Source organism: Blennius ocellaris, assembly GCF_963422515.1.
Source record: "Blennius ocellaris genome assembly, chromosome: 9".
Taxonomy (NCBI): domain Eukaryota; kingdom Metazoa; phylum Chordata; class Actinopteri; order Blenniiformes; family Blenniidae; genus Blennius; species Blennius ocellaris.
The window spans coordinates 5,464,508-5,489,529 of NC_137658.1; the positions used below are offsets into that span (position 1 = coordinate 5,464,508).

General features: G+C 41.9%; 1 protein-coding gene across 1 annotated transcript; it reads right to left on the reverse strand.

Annotated features, from left to right (window-relative positions):
- Positions 1 to 138: 138 nt before the first annotated feature.
- Positions 139 to 24,978, reverse strand: mcf2a (MCF.2 cell line derived transforming sequence a; the record flags this gene model as incomplete). The annotated part of the gene is made up of 30 exons (XM_080502501.1): positions 139 to 2,031; positions 2,138 to 2,387; positions 2,620 to 2,732; positions 3,449 to 3,561; positions 3,980 to 4,080; positions 5,900 to 5,963; positions 6,285 to 6,363; positions 7,146 to 7,238; positions 8,392 to 8,613; positions 8,787 to 8,912; positions 9,335 to 9,427; positions 10,097 to 10,189; positions 10,293 to 10,362; positions 11,290 to 11,405; positions 11,525 to 11,591; positions 11,773 to 11,858; positions 11,999 to 12,075; positions 13,373 to 13,544; positions 14,135 to 14,326; positions 14,418 to 14,609; positions 15,407 to 15,526; positions 16,106 to 16,220; positions 16,397 to 16,512; positions 16,613 to 16,762; positions 17,058 to 17,174; positions 17,483 to 17,602; positions 19,632 to 19,722; positions 20,046 to 20,160; positions 20,258 to 20,326; positions 24,864 to 24,978. 30 exons carry the CDS (start codon positions 24,976 to 24,978, stop codon positions 1,819 to 1,821), a joined length of 3,660 nt encoding a protein of 1,219 aa, XP_080358627.1. The 3' UTR covers positions 139 to 1,818.
- Positions 24,979 to 25,022: the final 44 nt, after the last annotated feature.

The window sequence follows — 25,022 nt, forward strand, 5'->3', positions numbered from 1 at the left end:
TTTTTGTGTCTTTTAAAGTGCGAATACAAAAACACTATGAATTCAAGTTTCCAACACAGCTGTGTTACATCAAATATTCATTTCCAATTCCTTTTAAGTAAATAAGTTAAAAAGAGTCTATACAAAAAAACAAAATCCTAAAAGGGAAAAGTCTGTGCAGTTTTATTATACAAGCCAGTTTCCATTGAAATGATATAGAAAACTAATACATGAAATCAGGGTGTTTTCAGCCTAACATTGCTATGTCAAAATAAGAGTTACTGAATCCTTCCATTTTCTTAAAAAAAAACAAAAAAACAATGGTCGCAATAAATACTTGAATTTCATTGGAATATCTGACGCTGTAAAAAAGAAACCAGAGCTGAGCGGCGTCTGTCAAAAATACAGGCCTATTCATTGCTGAGTTGCCATGCCGTTTTCAAATAAAGAAATAGTCAGCAGCAAGCTTTGGCTCTTCAGAATACACATCTTTACAAGCATTTTCCTTTTTTGTGTGCAAATTCTGCAGCATTTTACACTGAAACGACAAAGGAACAGTCTCATATTGAGTTTGTTTCAAGGACATTTTAGTCGAGAGGAGCATGGCTCCTATAGAGACATAATTTCATTTGGTACTACTCAGATACCTCGCAATGCAGAGAAACAACATGACGGCAAGCTAAATAAATTAACAACATAGGAAATACGTTGAGTGCAGTGGCCCCTGCTGTGTTCCAGGCTCATTTCCATATCAAACACATCGAATCAAAGGCAGCCTCCCGACCGGGGCCACAATTTGATGTGGTAAATTCATATAAGTCTGCAATCAATATTTAATTAAGAGTTCGACACAGAGGGTATATTTCATGTTGGCTCCATGATCCCTTTTAATGGGGAATCCAGGATAAACTGAGCTGTAATGCTGCAGAGGAAATAAGGAGTACGCCCAGCATAAGCTTTCTCCATCTTTCACCTCACTCTCCCGTTTGACTGACAGTCTGCTCCCAAAAGATCCTGAGGAAAATGACAGTATTTCACACTCTGAGGCATGTGCATCCCATTTGTCTGGAGGATTATAGTGCCATCAGTCATCATCAGATATATCCGTGTCTTCCATTACCATCACTGACACGTCAAAATGCTGGCTGTGCGCAGGGGTGTGTCGCCCCTGTCTCTCCAACGCATCATACATTCAAGAATAAACAATAATGATAAAAAACAAAACAAACAACAATAACAGCAAGACTAAAAAGGGGGAAAGCACAGTGGGAGGTACAAAGCATCAAGCACGAGCACATTCACTGGACAGATTCTTCATGTCTATTGTCTTTCCACCTCAATAAAGTGCCTTTTTGAATATTCGTGAGGTCATTTTAAAGCAAAAACAGGGTATTTGATTTTGCAAACAGTACGAGAGACTCCAAAAGAGCAAGAATAAAAAGGCATTATGGCATGGCACATTTTGGCATTTTGACTCGAGACCGTACATCAGTGTAGTGCCTTAGGGAATGAAATGTGAGAAAACACACTCCAAATCGGAAATGCGACTAACTACACAAAGATGAAAAAGTGAAATACTGTAAATGTAAAAAACAAACAAAAAGATGATATAATATATATATATATATACACAACAGTCTTAAGAAATGGTTCAGGCAAATCCTGGGTCAACATCCATCCAGCACACAGAGAGACAAACCGGAATACAAACAATCACTTAGAGAGCCTCAACTAGAAGCTGGGATGAAGAGTCCACAGTTCTCAATGATCCACCGCTGCAACAGCAAACTCCCATCCAGAGTGCATGTGCTGCAGAAGAAGCACCGGAGGGACACGATTTCAATGACGAATCGGAAAGAGAAGAGGAAGACCGCGGAAGATCCAGGGACACGTTGACTGATTGTCCACGGGGGCTGAACGTCCCCCCTGTGCGTTTGTGCTGGTCCCTCCGCGCAGCGTCACCGACAGAAAACACTGATCATCAGTCAAAGCCACGAGAGGAAACCGGCTCTGCGGATTCTCACATTGTTCCTCCTCGGCGACTGAACTGCGCTGCGGAAAGTAGACAGCACAGGGGGGGGGGGGGGGGGGTAAAGAGTGGGTGGCTTCCATGAGACAGTCTGCTCTCTCTGTGTGTTCATCATCCACAGGTAAATACCAGATTCACTTTCTGTGCTTTCTCCTCTACGGCGAGCTGAGCTTCCTCATCTTCAGGTTCCCAGGCTCTACAAGAAAACACACAGCCTTTAAAGGAGTAAAACAAGGAATTACTATGACTCAACATCATGAAGGAGTTTTCTTTACCCCCCAGCCGGGAAGCGAGCTCTCGTCTGTTGGCTCCTACGATCAGCGGCAGGCTGGCAGATGCTACGAAGCCTTCCTGTCGCCGACTCAGATTTTTCACCAGCCTTTAGATCAGGACCAAGATTTTAAGGGGAAAAGGGACAGAAAAATTAAAAATAGAAACTTTGCTTTACTTCATTTATTTATTAATTGTTTGTTTGTTTGTTTTACTTTTTTCACATTTTGGATGAAGGATGTCACATTCTTAAAACACACCTCATATTGTACATTTTCCCCATTTACATGAGAAAAGCCACCAGGCTGCTTATTGTAGATCACATGTGGCTCAAACCTCACCAGCGCCCCCTGTTGTCTTCACAGTGTAGCTGGATGACATCTCCACATTTGATGGTGATGCTGTCTGGTCCATTTTGGAGATAATCAGCCAAAGCCCTGAATCTGCCTGGAGACTGACACAGAGCCATCAGGCACAAAGGGAGAAAGAAGTTTCTATTTACAAAAGACACATAAAATCACAAATAGGAAATAAATAAAATGAAAGGAACTCGAGGCTGAAAAGATAATCGGCCTCTGCACATTAGTTAGATTCGTTACCTGTGAGAACAGTTAAAAGCTTGTTTTACAGATTCTCTTCAGAAGTAGTAAACTTGGTCGTGCCAATGAAGCTCAGACTTTTATGCATATTATTTATTATTATACATACAGTCTGATTCCGTGTACGTTTAGTTGTCTATTTATGGCAAATAGAATTGAAAGTGGTGTTGACGTAGATAGACAAACTGTATTTATTTCAGATCACAGATATTGTTTTCATTCATGGCAGAATTCTGGTCTTTTATTTGATGTCAGCACGACACTTGAAAGTAGCTTTATTGAGTAGAGTGCCTCGAAGTATAAATTAAGATAAACTCTTTTAAGTCAGTGCTTGAAAACCTATAATGAAACGAAACTGACGGGAAATTATTTAAATAGTGGCAGAAGGCAAAATAACATATCTTTCATGATTTAAGTCAAAAGAAACTCAACAATACACCAAGAGGTTAGAACAAGTACTTGTTTTGTGAACTCTCACGGCCAATAATCGTTTATTTATCCGTCTATCTAAAAACACACATACTCCTGAAAATATATTGTGTTTGTTATTTGATGCCGGATCTGTTCTCACCAGTTGCATGGAAACCTCCTCCTCTGCGTCAGATGGGTGGAAGGGGTTGCGACCTCCAGACCACTCCTCCAGACCCTCACAGATGTCTATTGAGTGATGCGCTCCGGGCCAACCTGTCACACAAGACACGACTTTTAAACTGATGATTATTTTTATTCTGATTTTCTTTGTATCAATACGACACCCGAGAATACGTCATGTAGATACTTTGTAACTAAATCGACTTGATGATATCCCTTTGTCACTTACTGGGAAATTAACAAGAATGTAGAATCAAATGCTAATCTCAGGAGCCGGACCTTTTTCCCCAAAATCCCTGGATGGACCTGGTTCTTCAGGTCAAAGTACACCTGAACTGCTGACGAGGGCAAAAAGTCAAATATCTACATTAGTTAATGATTATGGAGAAAGTCAGCAACAGCAGTGCGAAGTCTGCAAAGCAAATGTGAATTTGATCACTTCCCTTTAGATTTAGTTACGAAGCATCTACTTGATTAAAACAGACAGGTGTGGATGGTGAGCAGTACTCACTCCTCCGGTTGTGCTGGTGTTTAGGTGAGTGAGGCTGATGGTCTGGACTGCTCCTCCCCGACTCCGTGTCCTCTGAGCTCACCGACGCCCTCTGCTGCTTGCTGGGGGAATGACAGCAACAACAATCTCACCAAATGCACACAGTCACAGGCGCTCAGGATAGATGTTGTCCTCAGCAATCCGAGGTCAGCTTCCTCGGTCTGACTCATGCCAGGCACTAGTAAAGCCGCCCCCGGATCACTGTCGAGAACAACTCTCTCCTGCCGAGTCTCCAACAACCGCAGTCATCGAGGCACCAGGCAAACAGCACAAACACACACAGCAGCCATTTACAAGCCTCTCCATAAAAGGTGGCAGAGGAATTTCCACACCACTGACACAGTGTTCACACAAGGCGCACATGTGTCAAGGCAAGGGAGGATCTGGTCTCGATTTGTTGAGATCCAGATTTAGAGATTTGTCCACTCGATCCAGAGATTTATTTTATTACATTTTTTTTTTTAAAGGCTTTTTTTTTTTTTTCTTAATCAGATCTCAAAAATGAGCCCCAACTGGGAAGACAGTTGTCATGAGGAAATGATAAAACTTTATGGAATGGAAATTAAACTCTCCTTTCGTTTGCCCTTTGCATCACATGCAAAATAGCAAATCGGCTATGCATCAACAAGAGAAACAGTTTTTAGGTATCATGTCAAATTAAAGCCATGGAGGAGCTGCTGAGACCTCGGCCTCTCGGTGCAGTAAGGGAGCATGGCGGGTCAGTTATGAACCAGAATGGAGTCTTATAAAACGGGGTGCAGCTGACGATCAGTATGCAAACACAGCAGCCTGGGGAGGTTTTGGGTCCCCAAACCGGGCCAGATGGGTCATGCCAGAGTGAGGCGGGCCAGGCTGGGCCAGGCTGAGTTTACCACTGAGCGTTACGGCAGGTCAGTGGCGCTGGGGGCAGTGGCGGGGGCGCGTCCGGGGCCGTTGCCGGGGGCTTCGGGGACGGGGGCTCCGGGATCGCAGGCACAGAAACACGTCAGCTGACAGCGAAACAAAGTCCAGCCCCGGCAGACAGCCCCTGGGGACCCCTCTGGACGGCCGCATGCCCCTGCAGGGAGGGGATGGGAGGGATGGGGAGAGGCAACTACACAGCAGTGAAGAGAGTGGGGCCTGTGCCCATTGTCACACACCAAGCCTCATACCAAGGCAACGTGGGACGATCGTCACGTTGCCTCAAGCGTTGGTTAGATATGGAATCCCAGCAAATGCAGGTTGTAGAGCTACGTGTGTGTGTGTTTGTGTATTTCTGTCTTTGTGGGACACTTAAAAAAAAAAGAAAGAGTTGCAATGGCCAAATATGTAAAGCATGTGCTTTTAGAGCTAAAGCAGGAGTCTGCCTAAATAGGACATATTTAACTTACAAAGGTTAAACGGCAAAATAAGCCGGTTGATATTGAAGTGAACTCTCGGACATTTTTTATTTGTATATTTTTCTTACTACTTTACAAAGGCCTTTGCATTAAAAACTCAACATTACTCACCTGCAGTTTATGCTGCCAGCAAGATGACAGAGTAGAATGGATTTTGACTGACAAAATACTGATTTTAAATCCTAATTTTTTGGGGGGGTCAAACTTATCAAATCAATCCATAAGATGAGACTATATTTGAAATAAACGAAAGGGGCTGCATGATATTTGAAACCCCTGCGTAAACGTTATATTTGAGTTGTGATATGAGAGAGGTTAGGAAGTTAAATCTGATAATGGAAGTCAGAGTTTGATGGATCACATCAGTAAAAAAACGGCCCCACAAAGAAATGGTAACAAGAGTGCATGTGTGTGTGTGTGTGTGTGTGTGTGTGGGTGTGTGTGTGTGTAGTCACACACCGAGCACACTCCTCAAATGAGTGTGTGTAATCAGGACACTGACCTCTCGGAGAGCGAAGGAGAAAGCTGCATGTGTTCAACCATTTGGCCGTGTTGATACGCTTCATCTGTGGAAAAAGAAGGGTGTATTTTATTTAATTTTTTAAGGGGGATACACAGAGAGATTCTGGTTTCTGAGGAGGATTCATTTGATCCTAAGTTGAATATTAACTCTGGCCGGGGATGAGCACGTCCTCCCCTTCCTTTTGGGAACAGGATATGGTGAAGAAAGTCTAAAGCACAAAGGCTCACCTTCGAGCTGTGGATCTTTCAACGGTGTCTCAAGCTCTCTGAGCACTGTGAGAACCGGTTCAAAGCTCTGCCAGTTCAAGGGAACCTTTGTGCTCAGGCTTTTTCCGCCCATATTAATTTAAGGTTGTTTCACACACCTCTGAGCAGCTTCTGCTGGTTCGTCAAAATTCTGCGGAGCTCGTTGAGCCAGGCCATCTTCACCTCCACGGTGGGAGCCTGAGCAACAAGCGAGACATGACAAGACAAATAAAAGGCATCTGTCAAGGAGGTTTGAAAAACTCTGCATATTTATTAACTACCAACGCGAGATGGACAATGCCTGTTCTCGTTCATGTGATGGAAGCAAAGTGGTAAAAAAATATTGAATACAGTTTCAATATGTTGACGTGTTTCGTCAAATGCATTCATTTGTCAGTCTGAAATTAAATTGTGATTATAATTTATTTTTTTTAATCGCTTAACCATGAATTGCCTTCCCAATAAAACACATTGAATCCTTCTGCAGGATGATTTTTTTTTTTTTTTTTTACCTCAAACGCAACAAAAATAAAACATTAACTGCTACTTTGAAATAAAACCGCTGCAAAATTGTTTCACTGTAAATATAACAGTGAGATTAAAAAAAACAAAAAAAAAACAACAATAACAACTTAACAGCAAATGGCAGCAGTGTTCATAGGCTCGTGTCTGTGATATTTAGCTCAAGAAATGTTCTGAGTGGTTTGTGTTTACGTCTATATTTTTGTATTTTCTGGGCCCACAAATTCAATGAAACCAGTTTTAAAACAAAAAAAAAAAGGTAAAGCCTTATTTCTAAACATGATAGATAATTCGGCTTGTTCTAAAAGTTATTTTCATTCCTTGAACTTACAATATTATCTTAAATTTAGATTTAAAAGAATACCATTTCTCATCAAGCAAAATTGACTTGCCACACAGTATTTTTAGGTAAATTTCTTCTTAAATGTCGCGTTTATATCTTACACCACACTCCTCACCTGCACCACATACACTTCCTCCCTGCCGCTGTACCAGATCTCAAACTTCTTCACGTCCCCCTTGACGTTCTCCGTGATCCCCACAGCCGTCATCTGCCAAGAAACATATGCTGTTTACCGCGACACGCCGCACGCCGGCGACATGCCGCACGTCACAGTTACATCATGTTACACATCTGTCCTGTCACAACACACACATACACACACACACCACGGCTGTGTGGCTGCTTCCTTCCCATATCCTCAATAATAAATCAAGAGCAGCAGCTGTTGGTGTGACACGAGCTTTGACATCGCCCACCCACCCGCCCGCCCGTACAACACAGGAAGGGTTAGAAGACAGTGACAGGTTGTGGGAGCGACAGACACATGTTGAAATATCATATTACAGACACCAATAACTGCTCTGTGTCTCATTCGTTTCACTACGAAACAAAGACAAGGTCAATAAACACAATGCGTTATGAGTATGTTGAGATCTTTAGACTTTTATTGATGTATTTTAGAAAGGAAACTCTTTCGTGATTATTATTAGTAATAATGAAAGTGATGGCTAAATTCCAGATTGGGCTGGACAACTTTTCTGTGTGGAGTTTGCATAGTGACCCTTGGTTTTTTTTACTGTCTTTCTCCATATCTTAAAAAAAAAACCAACACATTGAAAAAGTACTTTTTGTTAGAGAGACTGCACAACGTTTAAGCAATGACTGACTTTAAACACATCAAAAGTTTTTTTCTTTGTCTCCATGTTATGCTCTGGCTTGACTGATGTGAGACATTAACAGCAGAAAACAGATCCTCCTTGTGATAATTCACTAGTTTTAGTGATCTTTTTTTGGAAGTCACATCAACATTTTGAATGAGTTAGAAGTCTTTTGGAGATGCCCCAAGATGACTCGAGAAAGTGAACGTGGTTTCTTTAAAATGAAATGGAAAATGGATGATTTTACGATTTAATAATTTAAGACCGTTTTTTTTTTAAATTTTTTTATTTCTCTTAAAGAAAGTAGATATGTTCCTATCAAAAACATTGTTCAGTCATTAGAACAAAAAGTGATTTTGGTGATGTTCGATTAGACACAAGTCTAGAAGCAAGCTCCCAACCCTCACCTTTTGACCCCCAACTCGGTAGCGACTGCCTCGTGGTTGATTTGAGCATTTTTAGTGACGTAGTTCAACCCAGGAAACTATAAACCACAACCCAGGCACACGTGTGTTCTACACACACACACACACACAGACAGACCTTGAGGTAATGCTTGAAGCTGTAGGAGGGGGTCTTATCGCAGCCGTCTCCATGCTCCTCCCGTCGTTTGCACAGCAGCAGAGCTCTCTCGTACAGGAAGAGGTGCCTCTGCATGGGCTTGAAGCGAGCCAGCTCCTTCATGCGCGTGGGGCCCCTCTTATGGCTGATCCACACACTGAAGGAGCCCTGCATGAGCACACGGCCCAGCTCACAAATGTCCCCCTGCAGATAAGGGAGGGTACAATTCATGTCTTCATTGTCTTGTTGTCATTGCATGCACTTTATATATTTTTAAAAAAAGTTTTTTTTAATGGAAACTGCATGAAAATATTGTCATAAGATAAGAAATGAAGGCAATTGTAATTGATGAGCAGATAATAACATATTTAATTCACCTCATATCCTGTGATGGCTATCTGGTGCATGGAGTCATTGACTGATTTGAGCAAGTCCAGCATAGCTGTTAGCGCCCCCTGCAGGTCAGATGTACCCTCACAGTCTGTACTGTATTTGAGCAGCTCCTGAGAAAGCAAACACACACACACACACACACACACACACACAAACGAACACAAATATATAACTAAACGAGTGCAGTCGAATGATGCAGACACAGATTAAACTGGAAATGCTGTTTATTTGAGAAAATGTGCTCAGTCAGCAGATTCAGTGGATTGCAGTAATTTATGCTTGTGAATCTGGGCCAGTCGTTTCATCTGCTGATTATTTCAGAGTGATAATATTAAAAATACAGCGAGGCCGGTGATGAAAAGGAAGTATTAGGAATGCACTAATCCATTAGCACTGCTCTCACCCAGAGCAGCGCTCGCTTGGTTCGCTGAAATACAAATTAAAGGGGCAAAAATCATTTTAAATCCAACAATGAAACACAATCTCTGAGCCGATTGAGCTTCTGTGCATGTGTGCGACTTTGCTCTCTGACCTTGAGCAGCAGCTGGTATTTGGTGAGGCGTTGCACAGGTTTTAACAGATACGAATCCAGGCCCAGTTTGTGCTCCAGCTTCTTTTGGCACTCCTTCACAGGAAATACAGAATCAATCAAAGACAACAGTCACAGCTTCTTCATTGTCTGGCTTCATTTTTTTCTCTCCAGGAATTTAATTATCCATTTGTCTTCCTATATCCCTGCTAAAAATGTACAATGTCACTGATCTTATTTCAAATATTTACTGATATGATTATGAGGGCAAACCTAAGATTTATGTGGTAAGATAAATTACTTAAAGCCACTTTTCTCAAATTATGAATATCAAAAAGGCACAAAGGCAAAAAGTTGTAGTTCGTAGTCTTTTTAATTCCTTCAAAGACACGGAATCACTAATTCCTGCTGCGTGTCAATGAAATACTTCCTTATTTGTGATTTGTGCTCATAACAGGCAGCAATATGCCGGTTGTTTGCTATTTGTCATTTCCTTTCTTTATTATCTTGTAATATCAACCAGTTCAGGCAGATGAACACTGAGTATTTCTTAGTTGGTTTTTTTTCCTGCAATGTGTTGTAAAGTCACAACAAAGTGCATGTCCTGCGCCTGGGATTAAAACCCGGGTTCTCCTCGGTCATTCTTGTTTGAATTATAGTTTAAATGTTTGAAGCTATCTGATAAAATGTCTGAAAAGTTGTTAAAATAAAACAAATCTGCTCAAAGAAAGATACATTATGACAAAATATGAAATAAAAACGGACCTGAAAGAAGCCACAGTCTGAGAATTGTCTCCACAGCGCCTCAGAGCGAGGCTTATTCTGACAGTAGCACTCATACATCTGGAAACTTTCTTTCTGGGGAGACGGGACAGAAAAATCTAGTTCTAATCATTTGAATGCAAATGATATCCAAACAGACTTCAAGTAAGAGGAACTATTTGAACATCCGTCATCTCACCCGCTCCAAAAAACACGCTCCCACTCCTTCAGGAGCCTCCAGGCATCCTTCAAGGTCCTGGAGGAAAACCCTGAATTAACAAAAAGAGAAAACACCAAAGTTACTTCTTGGATGCAGAAAAAGAACTGCAAGTGATTTTCACTTACGGCCTCATTAGAAGCAGAAATGAGTTTCATCTATATTTATTTGGTTTATTTTATATGAATAACTTTCTCTATCGTTTGTCTGGTAAAGTACCTCTATCATAACAAAGTACTTTTCAAACATCATACGCAATGAATTGTAAACAGTTCTATTATCGAAAGACTGTCACAAAGCATTTGTTTTTCCCTTTATCCACACAATGTGAAGCCTTTACCTTTGAAAGCTTTGTGTGTTTTGGTCCGTTTGAACCTTTTGTTTCTTTTATATGTTCACTTCTTCCATTTTCATTGTCAAATTTTATTTCACCTGATATCCCTTTTGGCATTTTCTCTGAATTTTAATATTCATTTCAGTCATTTAATTATATAATACATGTCAATATATCAGTCTTTTCTTCTTTCTCAAAAGCATTTTAATGGTATTTATATTTATATTCAACCAAAATCTTAATTTAAAGCTTGTCTTACTTGTCTTATTGTCCTATCATGATCCATGTCTGAACTATAGTACTAATATGACGGTATATTTCTTTTGTCAGTCATCTGTGAAGCACATTAAACTGTACTAACCATATAAAAACTGCTATAGCCTCCTGATGAAACCTGAGATGGAAAATGTTCCCAACTGTCCCTTTTTTCTTTCATTAATGACAGAAGTAAACAGGCTGTCAGGAGACGTGTACCGGTATTTGAATAATTAAATAAAAAAAAAAAACGTGAATTAGATTAAGCTGAAAACTCACATTGTTCAACAGTTTGCGTCAGTTTGATCGCAATCATGGTCTGGACTGGACTCTCTCTATGTATTTCTGTTTCCAAACACGTCTGTGTGATGTCAGTCATTAATCACTCGCCTGCTGTGAAAATTGTAGATTTCAGGCATGTTCCCAAAGAGAATGTCTCTCTTACTGCGTAGTATCGGGGGCAGGAGCCCCGACAGGGCGGGGTTGTCCATTTCGGCCCTGTAGCCCTGCAATATTTAAAACGGGGCAATCAAGAGAGAGTCGTGCACATGGAATATAATATCACCAGTCGTAATTGAAGAAAAAAAAAAAAGGTTACAACAAATCTGTAGAGGTCGCTTCTCACCAGCAACACTGACAGCAGCTCTTCCACATAGATTCTCTCAGTCTCTATGAGCTCCCTCATCACGTGACTGCGATGGAAACATACACGCAGAGATACGCGCACACACACACACACACACACAGAGAAATAAAAAAAGAGAGAGCCAGAGGGCATCATTAGAACTGAACAAAGAGAATAGCAAAACAAACAACTTCAAGAGGAGTGCTGGATTCCAGATGGTTGGATGAATGGACGTTGCCTCCCCTCACCGCTTCAACAGATCTGGGCTGTCGTCGCCGTCCAGACCGTACGACACGCAGCTCCGGCTCTCCTGGTAGTCGTGAATCACCTCGATCTGAACACACCACAGAGAAAACTGCACTTCTCCATCTGAAAATGTTAAAGCTACATCGCAAAACTGGAAGACTCAAATTGTAGAATTACCGGATGACTGAGGATGTGAGTAAATAGCATTTCTGAATGATTTTCACTTACTTTCCTGGGATTGGGGCTTTTTCTAGACGATCTCTTCCCGGGCAGAGAGAGGTCGAACGTGAACTTCAAGCCATCACCTGCGAAAGTCACACCATCTTCAAAAGAGTAATAGTGCAATTCACGGTCCATTTCCATGCGTTCTGAGGAGCCGTAATGAGGAGATGACTCCTTTACAAGCCACCGCGAAATCAAACACGATTATCTTTTTATGACAGTGTGCACAGTGTGAACTCCACCGCCTCAAAGGGGTTTTGCTCTCCCTTGCCTGTGACCTTTATACCATATCGCACTAATTTAAAGAAAACATGAATAATTTATGGTGGACGTTTCAGGTAATCAGCGGTAATAGGTGGCGTCCTCTCGAGGTGTGGCCTGGATCCGGTGCGACGCAGATCTGAAGCGGCGTTTGGCAGAACCGTCAGAGTCCTTTTGATCCCGAATCCTCGTATGACGGTCCAAGTCTCCAACGCGGTGTTGTGCCGTGTCTTACATGTGTTGCATTCATCCTCCTGTACGCATATGACGTGCACACGTATGTGAGCCTGTACCAGATCAAATCGATCACAACTAACCGCTTGTTCCTTTGTCTACCTTCCTTAGATGGCTGATGTCCCAGGTATCAAAGGATTCTCCGAGGGGGCTATAATCACTGTCACTCATTTGGTATCAGTCTCATTAGTATTGCTTTCTATTACAGGGATCCGAACCTCAAACGCACGAGTGAGCGCAAGCAACGAGCCTATTTATCTTTCCAGTTACAGATTCAATGGGTGAAAGAATACACACAGCAGATAACACAGATACTGCACTAATTTGATACAACACTATAGGGTGAGCTTTGTTCAGCCTCTCTTGAGACACGGAGGCAGATGAAAAGTTCTTTTAATGTATATGAACCACATATGGTTCTGTGGCACCTCCTGTAACTAATAGAGCAGTCAGATATCTCCCGGTGGACTGATTATACCTTGTATTCCTTGTTCTGGCTCATTTGTAAGAGGGGTGCGTTAACCCCAGGGGCCATTCAGAAAAACCTTGGCGCTTTACAGTGGGACCCTGTGATGTGTTAATTCACCGGTGCCTGAAGAAAAGATGGAAGGGTTGGAGAGCGGCGTGTGCCACGGCGCGAACGCTGGGATGAGACCCCATACTGGGCCTGGAACCCAGAGGACGGCGGGGAGGGAGCTGACGTGCGGAAAGCAGAACATCTCCGCTGCACGTGCGGGAAGCTTTCCGCGCACAAGTGCCGTTTCATCCACGGTAACAAAGACGTCCCTTTGAATGCGCGAGCATGAATGAAAGAACAGCTTCTCCATCTCAACAGCAGTTCCCTCTTTAAAGCTGAGATGCAAAGCCTGTGTGTCAGCGTTGTACCGTGCTTCGGGGAGAAGAGCGGAGACTTGGCGCGAGGGGGGTTTTCCGGCCTGGGGGCCACCAGTTGGACCGGTCGCACGTGCTTGTCGGCCAACTTCCTCAGACAAGTCTGTCGGTTCTGAATCATCTGTTGGACCGTCGAGTGTTTCTCAAACGTTTTCTCAATTTGTGCCTGAAAAAGGAAACAAACGGGTGGAGACTGAGTTTCGATGGAAAATGTAGCATCTCTGACACTGTGGAAAGATTTACTAATCCATTCACCTTTTTTTTTATAGCACTAAATACAACAGTCTTTTCAAGGGGCTTCACACAATTTACACAAATTATTTTGTTCACTTCTTTTCCATGATTAATCAGCTTGTAAAAACTTGTTTTCTGATCTGCGATACATAATTTTGTGCAATAGATTTTTATAGGTAGAACTCATATTTATCTATTCATTCTAAATTTAACAAAAAACCATCGTTTTTGTACAATTTTGAGTTTAATCGTTCCATAAAAACAACACTAATTCGTATGTCTTCATGGGGTTTTGTTGAGGACCACAAATGAGTATCTCTTATGACTTTTTTGTGTCATCCTAATGATTAATCGAGATTTGTATGTTTTAATTTTGTATGTGCATGTGGAAAATCCAAATAAATTCAGATCAAATTCTCATCGTATCATTCAAATCTGGAAACAATAATCAGACGTCACAGCCACACTGTATGCAGTATCTTTCTAATTTATTTTTTTTTTTTAATCCAGGAAGCTGCTAACCTGAAGGTGAGGTGTGATGACAGCCTCGTACTCGAGTGTTAAAAGGTTGAGTCCTGAGCTCAGCATGGACGGCGCCCCCTCCAGAAACCTCTCAATGTCCCTTAAGGCAGCCTGAGCTCCTTCCTTAGACTGAAATTTATCCACCAGTTGATTGGCCAACAGATACGCCCCATCATCACACCAAGTTTGGGCCTGCAGGAAGAGATCAGGGTCATTATAAAGGTGCATGCATGTGTGACGTGATTGTCAAATAAAAAAAAAAAAAATGCAGATTTGGCATTACCTGCCCGAGGCAAAGCAGCAGTTGGTGCGTTTGCAGAAGAAGAGAGTGTTTGGTCTTGAGAGCAGCACTGAGTGTGTCACAGTAGTGGCGAAGCTCGTTGCATCGCTGCATAATGAGCGCCATGGCGTAGTGGTGACCGGCTGACAGCTGGTGTCCGTGAAGGATGATGATTTGGGCTCGAGCCATCACCTCCTGAAACACAAGAGGAAGGAAGGGAGTTTTACGGCACACAACCGATCGTCCTATGGGAGACCACAATATATAAACACTTAGAAATACGACTATATGAAAACATTTGAGAGCGCTTGGCCTCCGTCCACAGATCCATTCATCCATCCTCAATGTCAGCTTAATCTATATTGAGGTTTGAAACCTGTTGATATTGAATGAAACGGAGGGTGCAGCTCCAACAGGTAACAGCAAACGCCGCGAGACACAAACACAAGCATGAGAGCAACTCCTGGTAATTTAGTGTCACTGGATTGGAGGAAAAAGCTCGTGGGAACATGCAAACTCCACAAAGAACGACTTCACCTATTTATGTTGTTTATGCTATATACTTTAGTACATGTATTTCTTGCTGTATTTCAAAAGATATTTTTAGTTTAACGGTACATTAACATTTAAAAATTAAACTTCAATTGTCTTCTTATTACATAACAAAGTATTGGTCGTTTTAAAATTATGATTGGTGACTGTTGCAGTGGTTTTCCCTTTTATTTCACAGTGAGATTGTCCTTAATTCCTTCAGATTGGACTTGGGAGGCCTTCCTGTATGGAGTTTGCATGTTCTACCATGGGTATTCAGTTTTTTTTTCCTACAGTCCATAGAGTTTGAAGTTAATTGGTGACTGAAACAAGGTTTACTCTGCTTTAATCAAAGTTGGCTGGAATCGACTTCATCCCTCAATTTGATAAAGTGGAATAGAAAATGAATGGATGGATGGATGAATAGTAGCATTCAGAAGAAAAGAAAAAGAAACACTGACCTGTGCATTGGATTCTAGATGATCCAGCTTTTTTAGAGCCTGTTCTGTTTGAGCCAGCGTGTTCACAGATATGGAAAGTTCTCGCTCTTGAGCTATGAGATGCTCCAGACATAGCTCAGTCTAAATGGAAAAGAACCACACATACACATTGAACAAAAAAAAAAACAAGACCAATGATATAGAATGAATCAATCTTACAGCCTCTGGAGATGTCAGATTTGAAACATTGGTATTGATGTTTATATTCTGATATCTATTGAGGAGTCCTACAGTAAAAAATGGTATCCTCGACAAAGTTTAAAAATACTGTACATAAAGTTTGAAGGTCTATAGCTACTGACTGCAGAAAGTTGGCAATCTGTGCCCATGACGTACCTCACTTTCAACTGACCCCGCTCTGTAATTTTTGGCTGAGTTGCTTTTGTTCCCAAAAACTTCCACTTTGTTATGTACTGCTAAAAGCTGATTGCGCAAATTTCCACCGGATGGGCTTTGCACAGGTGGCCTCCTATCACTGTACCACGTTGGAATTCCCCGAGTCTCTGAAAGTGACCCATTTTTCTTTTTTCACAAATAGTGAATGCGATGCTCAGGGGCTTGAATTTTTTTATACTCTTGTGGCCATGTAGGTGACTGGAATTTAATGATTTTGCAACATAGTGCATGTCAAATGCAGAAATAAAAATATGAAATCCTTACCTCTTGAAAGCTTTGCTCGTATTTGAGCAGCTGAAGGAACTGATGAAGTTTTAGGTGATGCTTCTCAAAGAAGCCATCAAAGGCCGACTCCATGTCTCTGAGCTGCGCAAGAAGCCTGAGAAACACAAATCATTTATCGATGAAAATGTATGTTTTTCCACAGGAATACAATATTAGCAACTTCTTGAATGAAAGTGGGCTGCCATTTTGGAATTTAGAAGACAATCTACATCAAGTGATTTCAGACTTTACTAATTAAACCTAACAAAGACTGCAATTAAGATGTATTACCGCTGAACTGTTTCCCAGTCCAGCTTCACATCCCACTGCGAGTCATCCTCCTTCACGGTGGTCTCAAGGCTGGAGAGAAGGTGACGACCTTCTTTAGACACTGATCTGATTGCATCCTTCAAAAAAAAAAAAAAAAAGAGGAAGATTGCACATTTAATGGCACAACAATATCAATGCAATCATACTAACCAATGTAAGAAAATGAAGGAATCATACCTTGAGTCTTTTGTACTTGTCAGTGTGAGAGTCGAGGAGACGCTCAATGGTTTTGGCGTCATCAAGCAGCTCCGTTTCGGCCACCTCAGTACCAAAGCCCTGCAGCATCTGTGCAATGTCTTTCACTGTTACAGCAAAACTTTCAATCGCCTGCAGCGGAAGCAAGAGAAAATGCTGCAAAGTGACGGCGCTGCACAGCAAACGGCATGTTTGCAGTGTAGATGGAGGACAATTTCACAAAGTTAAGAAGCCCTGAAGGTAATTCTGAAAATAAAAAGACGGTATCCAGGGAGACGTTGTGAGGCACATCACAATACTCTCGTCAATTTATTAGGTGCTGAACACCTGGTAGCAACTTTAAGAAAGTGGTTTGAAAATGTGCACTCAGAGTACTCTCTGAGTGCACATACAACGACCAAAAAAAAAAAAAGTCATTGAATCTCACCGTTCGTAAAACAATCCAGTCACTGTGACAGTAATCAAGTGTGCCTCCGAACTCTGAAGTCAGCTGGTTCTCATCAATGTAGCGCAGAAGGTCTGTGACAGAGCTCAGCATCACCACCTAAACACGCAGACACAATCTCAGACTTCACAAACAAAAAGTTTGCACCTTATTTATTCATTTATTTTCAACACAGGAGAACTTTTGTCCACACAACCACGAAAGACAAAATCCATCAAATGTGGACAACCGGAAAATCCTTCAAATCAATTGGAATATACAAGAAACAGATGAATTTTGAAGTGTCTGGATCACCGGAAATATCAGAATATGAAAATCATGTTGCCATCAAATGTTAAAAAAAACAACCTTGTTGTACCTTGTTGTGGTGTGAGACATGTTAGGTAACTGAGGGGGAGCTGCCTTACTGGCATCTTGAGCATGAAGTCCTCCTGGCTGAAGCGAAAGCCAATGTCAGTGACAGTTCGGTGGAAGAAGCTGGTGGGTCGGAGTACCAGGACCAAGTGGAGGTTCCCCGGAAAGGAAGCCTTCAGGGGAGGAAAGAGGTGCTTCAGACTGAGGAGGATTCAGCACAAATGTGCACCAGGTTTATCAAGCCTTTCATTATCTGTATCATCCTTACCCTGCATTATCTCTATGTATTACATCATAGCCCGCCTGGTGAATATCAAATATGTCCACCTTTTGTTGCCAAAATAGACCTGAACCATCAAGGCTAAGGAAACCACTGGACCGCTTCAGTTGTGACACGGTACCTCCATGAGCGATACATCAGTGAAACTTGGTCACCCACAACCCTGTCAGTAAACCACTTTCGAGGGATACTTTGCCCATTTTTTAGACTTCCAACACCTTAACCGAGAGGACAAAATGTTCCTTTGGTGCTAAATATAGCCCAGTCCCTATCAGTTGATATGAAAAAGCAAGCGATCCATTTATTGTTTCGACTCCTGGGCAAAGGCAGAGTACCTTCTGGACAGATCGACAGCCACAGGACATATACAGAAAGACTTACACACCTGCATATGCTAAATTAAGATTCACTAATCAACCTCAAATAGATGTATGCTGGGAGGAAACACACACACACATAACATGTCAGTCAACATGAACACCACATGCAGGGAATATAAGGACAAAGTCATGCTGTTGGCATTGTTATTAGGTTGACTTTACTAGTAAAGATTGTTATTTAAAAAAAAAAAAAAGAAGTGAATTGATAAAAACTGTTGTAACTTCCCTCACATATATGTGTTTGGACTGTGGTAGGAAACCCACAGGGAACATGCAAACCCATCACAGACAAGCCCCCAAGCAATAATTGAAAGCAGGGATTTTCTCACTGTGGGGCCAGAGAGCTACACTCTACATCACTATGGGGTCTATTTCTAGGATGATTAATGTCACAGGACAAAAAAAAAAAAAAAAAAAGCTCTGCTGGGCTTTCATCCTGTATGTCTGACAGGAGACACTTCAGGTCCCTGCTGGTCTGTCACTCTCCTGATTACTGTCAAGAAAGTGGATTCATGGTTCACTCACTACACTGTTTACACACATCACACTGCGCGCGTCATTTGAGTCATTTAAGGTCATTATTTGACATTGCAGGGAACATTTATACTACAACAACTACACAGATTGTCCAGAAACCCGCCCAGAGCAGACCATTGTTAATCCACAGAGTCCTCACCAAATAAACTCGAAAATGCAATATATCTATTTTAACAGCGGTTCTTGTCTAGTGAGTAACATTCGTGCAGGCAAAAGTGTTAACGTCAGCCCTGCAGCAGCATCAACGAAGTCACTCCGTTCCCCGTGTTTAAATCAGCTGCAAAGCAAGTGACGCAACTTCTGACATTCATCTGTCCGGGGTTCGGACGCACAGCCGGACGCATGACTAAGCAAAGCTTTTTCCGTGCGCCGCAGCGCAGCAGCGCAGCGCAGAGCCCCACTGCCGCATACACCCTGCCCGCCCAAAAAACTTCACCCTCAAGTCCTCAACACTCTGCCGGCGGCTCGTTACCGGACTCCTCCGGATCTTCGGCATTCCTTTCCGGTGAAAGCAATAACTCATGGTGTGAGAAGCCATCTCGGTTGAATGAATCCCCCCCAGCTGGGCTGCAGAGCTCGGTGACCGAGCCCCCCCCGGTTCGCAGCGCCCCGCTGCGTAGCGCTCCCTGCGGCTGCCTGACCAGACCACAGCCGCAGAACTGCTGCTGCTGCTGCCGCCTCTCAGACGGAGGGTGGCGGCGCTGTCTGCAATGTTTCCCCTCCTCATATCTCTCCCGCCTCCACGGCACAGCGTCATCGCACTTTTTGCTTACTCATACTTTTGCATCAGTCCGCACCGGGACACTCGGTACAGAGAATAATGTTGACAGTCCCCTTCGAAACATCCACCATCCGTTCAATATGCAATGCAAAACCGACTGCAGCTATATTGTGTTTGATTTCAGCACCATGGACAGCAAATAAACAATTCTACACATTAACCCCGCAGGGGAAGCCACGATGCAGCTTTGCAACATTAAAACAGAAAAGAAAAATGAAACTTACTGCTATCCTGGCGAGAGCAGTTTTGATGGAGGCCCATGTATCCAGTCTTCTGTCTAAAATAATGATAAATTTGACCCCGGTTTGCCTCGTCCTGAAAGCACAAACAGGTATTTGTACAATCACGTGCAATAATTATTGGATTTTAGCCAAACTATAGACGGTCTAAAAGAAGATGAATCATGCTCAACAATCAATATATGGCAATCCGGCCTCTTTATGAAGGATTTTTTATTGCAATTCAATGTGACGATAAACCTCCATAGAGATGAACGATGTCAGGACACAGAGGACATGAGGGGGACATTTGATCCTGGGCCGGGGAGCAGTGAAGGCCAGCGAGGCTGTGCTCAGAATACAAGCAGTGGCGTTTGGTGCACTGCAGAAAGAGGGAGGGAGAAACTCGGGCAGGCATACCGAGGGATGAGAGTGAGGTATGTAAACACTTTGGATAAAGCTTCCTCGGGAATGTCACTGAAAGCAGAGCATTCTGGGAGGGTGATGATCACACTGGAATCTTCTCCACGCCCCCCTGATGTAAAAAAAAAACCAAAACACATACTTTATTTAAAATGAACAAGACGGTCAAACAACAGGGAATGGCTGATCTGGAGAAAAATAGACCTCACCTGACAAATATGCCACTTGCTTCTGTATATAGCCTCCTACCTCCTTCATGCTCACAGGCACAGTCACCTCTGGACAAAGAAAAAAAACAAAAAAAACATGCACAATCTGAACAACAATCAGATTTTGTGATATTGTGTAATTGGAGATTCACTCCATTTGATTAAACTCCAATATTTAAAAAAAAAAACAAAACAACAACATCAAGAATCAATTAACCGGTCAATCTTTATTTTAGAATCCAGACAACATGCACCTCCAACTTCGTCACAAAAAAAACAACAGAATGAACAATCATTAGTAATTGTACAAATAATAAACTCCTGCACTTCCATGTAAATACATATACAAATGTATACTATATATCCAGATGAATTAAATTAAATTATAATAAATGGGTGGCCAAAAAAAATAAATTTAAGTGGCTCTTGGAGGCAGAATGTTTTGTCCAAAATTAGACATCAAGCTTCACTGAAAGCTGTATAAATATTCGGTGCCTCTATTATCACAGTCTTTATAGCCACGATGTATGTATTGTGGATGGAAACCATACATCTGGTGTCTCATCCGCTGTGCAGAAATTGAATTAATGGAGAAAGTGCTTTACATCTGAGGGCCATTAGTTTTGCTGTCTGAGTAGTCGTTCTTATAAATTAGTTAGTGCAGATCAACACACAATTATGTGAAGCCCTTTATGCAGCTGGGGTGTAATGGGCAGAAATGCTGATGTTTTCACTTTTAAATAAGTTCATGCTGCACCAAATGTTGCGTCGGCATAGAGAATGGGTCACACTGAACTTCATTGATTTAAGGCTTGTCAAATAAACAAGTTGAAAAATTAAGAATTATGTCATAATATTACACATTCTTTATCATTTCTAATTAATTTCAACTATGCAAATTGTTTTGGTACTTTCTTCAACAGTTTAAGAAACAAACAAACAAACAAACAGATATGCAAACTTCCTCACAGCAAAATCCCTTCCTCAATCCAAATGGAAAAAAAGCAAAACATTACAAATTAAACAGGAGTGGAGAGATAGAAAAACACAATCAGGAAAAAAAAGACGAGAGAACTCATAGAAAGGAAGGACGAACAAAGCAGGTGTTATTTTCCATGAGTCGTCTGCAGTGACAGTGTCCATCAGTAATGAGCTCGACTGGTACCTGCTCAATATTTGATGGGCGTCTGTAACAGAGCGGAGCGGAGCCACAGCAGGACCAGAGCCTGGACTCCGCATGCATAGACGCAGGATAAGGTTACTGTCACACTCGGTTATATAATCATGTCAAGACTTTGTGGAAGGCCCTGAAGTGAAAAGACATCCCGTCATGTTGCAGCACATCGTCAGACGGTTTGACTGCAGTGCAATCCTGAAATATATGAAGCGTAATAAACCTAAATGTTTAATTATGCAGGGATTCATGCAAAAAACAATGATTTCTGCAGCTTCACAAGCGTTACACACTGCAGACCTCCACTGTGAGCAGCACAGCCTGTGCAGCAGACCGCAGTGTGTATCATAAATTTGCCAGGTTGTGGAAACACTGCATCCCCCCCTTTTTTTTTCTTTTTTTCACTCTGCCAGCTCATCCCATGATTGAATGCATTTAAAACACACCGTCAAATAAAATGCCTTGTAGTTTATCAATTGTATACCTGACCATGCTCCACTCTGGATAAAGAGGAACGTTAAAAGATCGATTAAACATGTAGAAATCAATCATCTGCTCAAAACCTCTATAGTCTAACATTAAAAAGTAATCATCATTTGTGCAACAATTAAACATCGATGCATCTCAAAGGAGTTATTATATAGCATCTCCTTTTGGGAAAACCACCCGGTTCTTCTTCATGACCTCTCAGGTACATTCAGGACAGCGTGTGCCAACAAAAGTCAAATAACTTCTGTTTAGTCTTCTGTTCTTAAACACACAGAGACAGTAATGTTTGACTGATGTGGATGGAAACACAGATTTGTTGCCAGATTTCTAATCAGACCGACTCCTCTCTGTCTGTGTACAAAGCTTGAAAGCAGGGAGCTCATCTCTGTTGTCCAAACAGCGATAACCATCAAAGCCGTTTTATTACACATCTCTCCAAGGGAAAAAAAAACTTTCACTGGACTCTTTCTGGTTTTTATGTTTTACAACACTGAGTTAATTAGATTTTTTTTTTTTAATCATGATCAGAGAAGGAAAATGTAAAATCTTTACCAAACAAAGCCGGCAAATGAAATATACATTTCAAAGGTGTTATGAGGAGTCTGTATAAAATGTCAGTGAAGTAAAAGCAACAAGTTGAAGCAGGTCTGCACAGTGATTTAGTGGTTTAACGTGCTCGACTCACTGCAAGAATGTCGCCGGTTTAAGTGCGGGTGGGCTTGAGGGGCCTTCCTGTGTGATGTTGGGGAGGGAGTTCAAGCAGTTGAAAGGTGAATACTACTTCAATAACTGAATTGCTTTGAACTTGAAAACAAGTGACTGGCCTTTTCGCACCGAGTGACTCACGGTTCACCGAACGCACGGCACTGCACTTCATCCATAGTGCAGGAAATGACACTGAATCAAACGGTGGCTGGTGTGCATGTAGACCCATAAATCGTGTGTTGAGTCTGATATTAGACACCCAAAATACCAACCCATGTAATCTCCCCGCAGGGAGGAAATCCACTCTTACACATACAAACATGTCCGCAGTGCACAGCCTCGCACTGCTTTTAGGTCAGGAATTATTTGGTAAATGAAGCTTTCAAAGCCGGAGGGGATTAGACCGAGGGGCGGTTGCATTCTGACGGCGAGTTCAACATGAAAAATACACTGGTTTTAGAGTGGAGAGCTGAAAAGTTGAAATCCTTCATGAAAGGCTTCGGGCAATAGATGTGAATGTTAACATTTTGTGTGTATGTAAGATTATTTTAAGCTTGTTGTCAGACGGTTTTTAAGTGTTTTTTTTTTTTTTTCGTCCAACAGCATTATGTTCTACACCTCGACAGCACAGTGGTGTAATGGTTAGTAAGAGTTTCCAAAATCATGCATTAAGGCTAAATGGTGACTTTACATTGCCTGTTGGTGCGAGAGTCGCTGTCTGTGTTATTGTTATCGACATTTGATGAAGACTTGACCTGTCTGCAGTTAACTCCATCAGCTCAAGCACTATGGTCACAGTGTTGTCATGTGGTGTCTACAACAATGAAAATCTATCCGAGCACAATAATTCCATCTTTTTGTGTTTGGCAAAGCTGAAAACTGCAAAGGAACCGAGTGAAAATGTCACTAAATTATAGTGATGTGTGTCAGTGGGAGTTGAAGTCTGAGCATTTACAGCAGTTCCGGTGTCAGCTGAAGGTAAAACACAAAATGTGTGATAAGTGTTACTTGACATTTTGAAAACAGTTGTTTGTTTGTTTTTTTAACATATAAAGCATTTCACATTTTAGTTTATGAGAGTAGCGAGACGCTCTAAAAAGCCCCGTGAAGAGGATAAGCCGGTTTACAGTTTCCAAACAGGTGATTTGTTCCTCCAGGAGTTGTTCAGTCTCGGTTTAGAAAACATCCAACAACAAAGTCATGAGGTTCGATGTCAAAACAGTTGCGTAAAGTGTGGGTTCAGTTTGAAATGGAATCCTCTATTAAACAGAAAAGTGACTCAAACGCAGGGTGATAATTCTCCAGACAGTATCTCAACGTGTTCACATGACATGAATCCTAAATCTATGTATCATCTGAGCTTAGCTATGCAGCTCCTGTAACTAACTCAGGTCACACAAAAAGTGAAAAATTTCACCCTACTCCGTAACAGAAACTCTGCATGGCTTTTTTTTTTCACACTTCTGGGTGAGGGCAATAAACCATAGGGGATACAGAGAGGCAAAGGCTCATCAATTAGGCAGTAATTCAAGACTGCCAAGATCCCAAAGCAATCACATTATCCTCAGGGAGATGTTGCTTCTTTCACATCAGTCTCATCAAATGTTATTTCTGTCCATCTTTTCTTCAGTTGGGAACCCATTTGCATAACAAACCATTGAAATGATGACTGAAATATATATTAAAAAAAAAAAACAGGGCAATGAGTGCTGCTGATTCAAAAAGCCTATTGCAGAACTTTACCTTAAAGTTTCCTTTACAGTGAAATCAAATTCATTGACAGTTTACGATCCTGTAGTCTGATATAAGACATTACACAAGCAATGAAATCTTAATCTTTGCCTATTTTCTTGATTTAGTTGGCATCTACGCCACGATATCCATCACTGTCCATTTCTCATTTTCAACCTCCAGCCTACATTTGCTGAAGCTATAAATCATCACTATGAACCATCTGTGACGGTTTATCATATCTGACATAATCCCTGCAGTGGCCCACTGGTGGAGCCAAGCATCAATAATACCGACTGACCCAGCTGCATCTCTGCAGATACATCTTGAGAGGGTTCACACAGGTTACGGTCATAAATCAGACTAAATGGTCCTCTGCAGTGCATTGCAGCATGCTGCACTGGGCTGACAGGACGAGTAGAAGAAGTGTAAGAACAGGGAGAAGCCGACACAGGATGAGCGAGAGGACCAAAAGTTAAATAAGAAAGGTCAACGTCTTGTACTCACGCTGCAGAGTGCTCTCCAGCTGGGAGCCGGCCTGCAGGAGGCTGTGGTAGCTCTCCATCTCCACTTTGGACTCTTTCCTTTGCTCTCTTTCCGCCTGCAGCGAAGCCGGGCCCATTCCTCTCGTCTCTGCCTCGGGGATCGGGCCGGGTTGGGGAACCG